Source organism: Babylonia areolata, chromosome 17 (assembly GCF_041734735.1).
Source record: "Babylonia areolata isolate BAREFJ2019XMU chromosome 17, ASM4173473v1, whole genome shotgun sequence".
NCBI lineage: Eukaryota > Metazoa > Mollusca > Gastropoda > Neogastropoda > Buccinidae > Babylonia > Babylonia areolata.
Genome location: NC_134892.1, coordinates 8126897 through 8134453, shown reverse-complemented (window position 1 = coordinate 8134453; position 7557 = coordinate 8126897). Strand labels below are relative to the sequence as shown.

At 42.8% G+C, this 7557-nt stretch overlaps 1 protein-coding gene and 1 long non-coding RNA gene across 2 annotated transcripts in view; one reads left to right on the top strand and one right to left on the bottom strand.

Annotated features, from left to right (window-relative positions):
• LOC143291625 (uncharacterized) overlaps positions 1–7557 on the top strand; it is a 276976-nt gene that overhangs the window by 91877 nt on the left and 177542 nt on the right. The window lies entirely within an intron of this gene.
• The window catches only part of LOC143291473 (cilia- and flagella-associated protein 91-like), a 30683-nt gene that overhangs the window by 19575 nt on the left and 3551 nt on the right, over positions 1–7557 (bottom strand). The window contains exons 5-6 of the mRNA XM_076601353.1: positions 5551–5607; positions 1793–1977 (exon numbers count right to left, since the gene is read on the bottom strand). Of these exons, the coding sequence (XP_076457468.1) occupies positions 1793–1977; positions 5551–5607 (242 nt within the window). The remainder of the gene's footprint in view (positions 1–1792; positions 1978–5550; positions 5608–7557) is intronic.

Genomic DNA, 7557 nt, shown 5'->3' with positions numbered 1-7557 from the left:
CTGGTGTTCGGTTGTCTGTGTGTGTGTGTGTGTGTGTCCGTGTGTCCGTGGTAAACTTTAACATTGACATTTTCTCTGCAAATACTTTGTCAGTTGACACCAAATTTGGCATAAAAATAGGAAAAATTCAGTTCTTTCCAGTCATCTTGTTTAAAACAATATTGCACCTCTGGGATGGACACAAAAAAATTAAAAAAAGAAGCCGAATTATACGCAAACTGCATTTACTGTTATATTTATATTTTTTGTATTCTCTAAACTTGGCACTTTGACCTCTTATTCTGACACAACAACAAGAGGAGTCATTATTATCATTTTTTGTTCAAACAGGATCTTCTTTTGCTAAGCATGGAATTTTTATTTATTTTGCAAACGTTTTGGTGCAGATAGTAAAAAAGGGAAATTACTCTGTAATTAATGCTAGGGGACTTAATTTGCTTTAAACTGATCTTTCTCTTCTTAAACATTACATTTTGAAATTATACTCAATACATAAAAAGCTTGGATTTAAAAAAAAATTTTTTTAAGTGTATCACAAGTGAGTCTTGAAGGCCTTGCCTCTCTTGTTTTTCTTTCTTTTTTTTTTTCTTTTTTTTTTTGTCGTTTTTTTTTTTTTTTTTTGCTAAGTTTTGGTATGAAATTGAATAAATAAAAAAATTGAAGGGAGAATTGGATGTGAGTGTGGTATGAGTCTACATGGATGCATGACACAACCCCTTCACCACCTTGTCCCCCTTACATATATATTTGTGTACTTTTGAGACTGGGTTTCTTCTGCAGAATTTTGCCAGAGGGCAACACTGACACACTCTTGTCGCCTTGGGTTCTTTTCCAGTGTGCCAGGTGCGTGTTGCACATGGGAACCTTGGTGGTTTAGCAGCTCATCCGATTTGACTGGATGCTCAGTTTCATTTTCCAGTCCAACTTGGAGAGGAAGGGCGAGACCCAGATTCAAACTCGGATCCTCACAGGCACCTGTCCTGGTAGATAAAACGTCTTAACCATTCTGCCATCTTCCATGACCTAAGCTTACAGCTGGGACAACGGCAAAGTGAGAGCTGTATGATCAATGGTTTCTCCACTGCCATGGAAATTTATTTACTAGCTTAGTCTTTTGTGAAGGTCCACGACTCTCAAACTAGAAGGCAAGATTGCACTGGCTCTTAAGTGTTGCAGCCTTGTGGGGGCTAGTTCCACTCCTTCCCACAGAAATTAAAATAAATACATAACACACATGCACAGAATAATGTACACACACACACACACACAGCACACCATGCACACACACACACACACACACACACACACACACACACAAACATCATCCACTCTTTCGCACAGAAATTCAATAAATACATAATACATATGTATGCACATTCAATAAATACGTAAGACACATGCACAGAATAATATAATAACACACACATGCCCACATACACACACACACACACACATATGCATGCACACACAGATACACACATTTTCCACTTCTTACCACAGAAATTCAATAAATACACAAGACATATCCACAAAACAACACACACACACACACACACACACACACACACACACACACACACTTATCATCCACTCCTTCCCGCAGAAATTTGATAAATACAAATCAGTATCTCATTAGACTAAGAAGAACTTGTAGAGAATATCTCACAAAAAAAAACCAAACAACAACCCAAAAACCTACAAAAAATCCTCAAAACCCCCCACCCCCATCCCCCCCCCTCCCCACACTCCCACCATCCCTACAGCCGCAACACAACACAGGAAACCCACTGACCGTAGGACAGCGTGGCCAGGGTCAACAGCTCTGGGGCCGAGCCGGGACGCACCACGTACTCCGGCGTGTAAGGTTCGGTCTGAGCCTCGGAGTCGCGGTAATCCGTCTGGGTCTGCACCGTCTTGATGAGGGGGGTGGGGGCGCGCTCCACTGCCACCTGCTCTGCTCCGGCCAGGGGGTCCTGTCTGAATGGGTGGGGGGGAGGGGGAACCAAACACGAGACTGTAGAAGGGTGAGGGCGGCGGGGTGGGTTTGGTTTTGTGGGGTGGGGCGGCTTGTGCATGTGTGTGTGTGTGTGTGTGTGTGGGTGCATACCATGAGAGTTACGGTTTTGTAAGGTTTGCAACATGTCTGTGATTGGTGATGAGTTTCGTTTTTATAATGGAATGTCCCAATTATGATCAGTTACGAAATAGATATGTTCCTAAAAAAAATTATTTGTCTCCAAAATCGGTTTTTAATTTTTGTAATATGCTCAAAGGAGGCAAAAAAGTCATTTTAGCTGTAAGTAAGATGATTAGATTTGCAAATGTTGCCTAGTTATACTTTTGGAGTTAAAAGACATTTGTGTTTTCTCAACTTTTATGTGACATTGTTGTGTATTTGGAAATGTTTGTTCTGGGCACGAAAAGATTATTTTGCAGTAATCCTCCATACTCCAATAGGAGTGAAAGGATAATTAAAACTTGTGTGTGTGTGTGTGTAGGGTGGAGGTTGGGTTTGGGGGTCACCCAATGTCTGGCTCCGTGACTTAACAGTTGAGTATTTTCACCGGTAAAGTGGGGGTAGGAGGGGTGTGCGGGGGCTTATGTCATTTGATGATGAACGCTTCAGAACATTGTGTGATCAGTCACCTGCCATTTATCATAAGATAAAAAAACAACAACATTGGAGCAGTTTATGGTCAGTATATCCTAGGATGAAAACTTCACAGCAGTTTTGTGATCAGTCATCTGCCTTATATACACAGGGTTAAAACTTCAGAACAGTTTGTGGTCAGTTATTTGCCTTCTATCATGGGACAAAAACTTCAGAGCACAGTTTGTGGTTGGTATATCCTAGGATGAATTCTTCTGAGCAGTTTGTGGTCAGTTATTTGCTTTGTCCTCAGGATAAATACTTCAGAACAGTTTTCTGCCTAGTTGTATACACAGGGCGAAAACTTCAGAACGGTTTTTGGTCAGTCATCTGCCTTTCATACACTGGATAAAAACTTCAGAACAGTCTGTCATCAGTTATCTGTCCAATACCATAGGATAAGACACTCCAGAACAGTTTGGTTAATACCTGCCTTAGATCATGTGATGAAAACTTCAGAACAGCCTATGATCAGTCACCTGGCTTACATACGCGAGATAAAAACTTCAGAACAACCTGTGGTCAGTTAGCTGCCATGTGGAGTGATGGCATAGAGGTAATGCGTCCGCCTAGGAAGCGAGAGAATCTGAGCGTGCTGGTTTGAATCACGGCTCAGCCACCGATATTTTCTCCCCCTCCACTAGACCTTGAGTAGTGGTCTGGATGCTAGTCATTCGGATGAGACAATAAACCGAGGTCCCGTGTGCAGCATGCACTTAGCGCACGTTAAAGAACCCACCGCAACAAAAGGGTTGTTCCTGGCAAAATTCTGTAGAAAAATCCACTTCGATAAGAAAAACGATAAGAAAAACAAATAAAACTGCATGCAGGAAAAAAAAAAACCCAAAAAACTGGTGGCGCTGTAGTATAGCGATGCACTCTGCCTGGGGAGAGCAGCCCGAATTTCACACAGAGAAGTCTGTTGTGATAAAAAGAAATACAAATACAAACAAATACAAATAGATTAGAAAAGAACTTCAGAACAAGTTGGTCAGTTATCTGCCTTATTAGAATGTGACAAAAACTTCAGAACAGCATGTCGTCAATTATCTGCCTTATATTATATCACAGGAAAAAAAACACTTCAGAATTAGGCCACAGGATGGGCAAGCTCAGAAAGTTGTGTGCCTATTTTTTTTTTAAAAAGAAAAAAAAAGAAGTTCAAAACCCTTTCACTGCCAATGCAGCATCAGCCATGTCGAGCACCCGTGTGGCTGAAATGTGACAGATCATGGTGGGCGGTTGGTTATCTAAGAACCTAGTGCTCTTGATTTTTAGGAGGTAGGATAGGCTTCATTTCGTATATCATGTCACAGGGCAACCCCCCCATCTTTTCTCTGCTCCTTGTGCCAGGGAGTGGTTGCACTTTGAACAGACTGGTGGTGAAAGGTGAGAGAGCTAGGTAGATGATGCAAGGGCACACACATGCAGGAAGCTGGTGAATAATATAAAATAAAATAAAAAGGTGGGGGTTTTGGGGTAGGGGGGGGGGGGAGTGAGCATCCCATCACCCATCTGGATGACGGGTGGAGGGTAAAACACTACACACCCATTTAGGACACAAGACAGGTAACAGACGGAACACTGGGCACATGTAAGACACAGACAGGTAACAGACAGAACACTGGGCACATGTAGGACACAGACAGGTAACAGACAGAACACTGGGCACATGTAGGACACAGACAGGTAACAGACAGAACACTGGGCACATGTAGGACACAGACAGGTAACAGACAGAACACTGGGCACATGTAGGACACAGACAGGTAACAGACAGAACACTGGGCACATTAGGACACAGACAGGTAACAGTCAGAACTCTGCGCATATGTAGGACACAGACAGGTAACAGACAGAACACTGGGCACATGTAGGACACAGACAGGTAACAGACAGAACACTGGGCACATGTAGGACACAGACCGGTAACAGACAGAACACTGGGCACATGTAGGACACAGACAGGTAACAGACAGAACACTGGGCACATGCAGGACACAGACAGGTAACAGACAGAACACTGGGCACATGTAGGACACAGACAGGTAACAGACAGAACACTGGGCACATGTAGGACACAGACAGGTAACAGACAGAACACTGGGCACATGTAGGACACAGACAGGTAACAGTCAGAACACTGGGCACATGTAGGACACAGACAGGTAACAGACAGAACACTGGGCACATGTAGGACACAGACAGGTAACAGACAGAACACTGGGCACATGTAGGACACAGACAGGTAACAGTCAGAACTCTGCGCATATGTAGGACACAGACAGGTAACAGACAGAACACTGGGCACATGTAGGACACAGACAGGTAACAGACGGAACACTGGGCACATGTAAGACACAGACAGGTAACAGACAGAACACTGGGCACATGTAGGACACAGACAGGTAACAGACAGAACACTGGGCACATGTAGGACACAGACAGGTAACAGACAGAACACTGGGCACATGTAGGACACAGACAGGTAACAGACAGAACACTGGGCACATGTAGGACACAGACAGGTAACAGACAGAACACTGGGCACATGTAGGACACAGACAGGTAACAGTCAGAACTCTGCGCATATGTAGGACACAGACAGGTAACAGACAGAACACTGGGCACATGTAGGACACAGACAGGTAACAGACAGAACACTGGGCACATTAGGACACAGACAGGTAACAGTCAGAACTCTGCGCATATGTAGGACACAGACAGGTAACAGACAAGACACAGACAGGTAACAGACAGGATTCTGGGCACATGTAGGACACAGACAGGTAACAGACAAGACACAGATAGCAACAGACAGGACAGAGATAGTAACAGACGGGTCACAGACAGGTAACAGACAGGACAGGACACAGACAGGACACAGGAATGACACTCACCTGGATGTTGCCAGCAGGACTTCAGGTGGCACTTGCTGCAGGAAGGGGATGATGGGCCTGCAGCAGAAACAATTCATCAACAATTTGACAGGTGCGGTGGTCAAAATTAATAGTAAGAGCGCTGGATTCTCGCCTGAGTTTCCTGAGTTCGATCCCCATCGCATTCGGTGTGTTCAGGGCGGAGATTTTTTTTTTTCTTCAAATCTCCCAAGTCAACATATGTGCAGACCTGCTAGTGCCTGGAACCCCTTAATGTGTATATATGCACACAGAAGATCAAATACGCACGTTAAAGATCCTGCAATCCGTTTCAGTGTTCGATGGCTTATGGAAACAAAAACATACCCAGCGTGCACGCATCCAAAAAAGGAGTATGGCTGCCAATATGGTGGGGGTAAACAAACAAAACAGTCATACACATAAAATGTCACATGTCAGTGTGAGTGTGTGCGTGTGTGTTAGCATCACCCCCCATGCAATCTTCAGGTCAGTTTATCACAAGTGTTTTTGAAACTATCACTGCTATCAGCCAGGAATCGGGTCTGCTCTGTCAAACAATCCACAGCACGTAATTACAAAGGAACACCTCCGAAGGCATACAAGGCCTGCCAGATTGCACGGCTCAGGAAGAAGATGCTTTTTATGTCTTAAACTTTGCTCTCCCGCCCACACCCCCTATTTTGGACGGTTACATTTCCATGAAATGAAAGTACATGCATACATACAACTTAACCCCTATGCTGCCCATATGACGAGATAACTGGTCAGTACGAGCATGTAAGCTTCACTGCCACAATGACGAGATAACTCGTCATTAAAATATTCTGACTTTTCTCTGGTTTGCATTCAGTTCGTTGACAAAAAATACTGGAAGCTTTAGCTTGGGGAATCTTTCTAGATTCTATTCATAGCTAGAAACACCATCTATGTCATGAGGCGGTCCTTTGTTTGAACGTTTTGGTTGGGTTACTGCCGCAGTGTTTGTCTGGCTCCTCTCCTCGCTTGCACAACAAAATGTCGGAGTGACGCTGTGCTCAAGACATGCGATCGTGGCGAACTAAATCAACCAAGACTGCTTTCTTTAGCTGATGCTCAGAAAGAATTGAGGCGTGAATTTGAATGAGAAGACAGTGATGAACATTTATTGGACGATTTGATAGAAAATAAAGGGAGGAATCAAGAGAGTGGCCAAGATACGACTATCAGTGAGTGATGCCGGCTGTACAACTGTAGCAGACGACAGAGAGTGACTGAATTATTAGCAGGACACGGTGTCAGCGATTTTTTTGGCACTCAGCCAATGCGGTCTGATGAGAACTGGATAAAGTGACTGTGTGAGAGGAGTGAAGAGGAGTGGGGTGGAGACTGAGGGGGCGTGGCCTCACATCCATATTATCACTTGAAGAAGTCACAAAGCATTGTGTATCTGTCTCATTTTATATGTATATATATATATATATATTTTTTTTTTTTTTTTTTTTTTTTTTTTTTTATTATGGTTGTTCTAGTATAATTTTGTGTGTGCAGATATTATCCATTTGTTCAGAAAATATGATATTTTAGTGCAAATTACCTGACAAATGTTTGTAATGAACAAGTTGAAAATGTGACAAAAAACAAAACACTGATTTCAAAACAACAGCATGTCACTGAAAGGATATAAAATGGGAAAACATTATGTGTTTTGTATTCTTTAATCATTTACCTCTCAGAAAGCAAATACTTTTATGGGCCTTTCCCCATTAACAAAGAGCACAGAATTTTTTGAAAATTTATACCTGTTTTTTGTGAAAAAACCCTGGCAAACAGATTTCACTTCAATCTTATTTTACTGGCAGCGAAAGGGTTAAACACACATAGAGGTAGACAACATATGAGACATAACAGCAGCCACTAACAATGCTGAAGAACAAGAGCAACAATAATAACCACCACCACCACCATAATAATGATATAGTCATAATAATCATAAATGATAACAATGATAACAACATTCACATCAAGAAT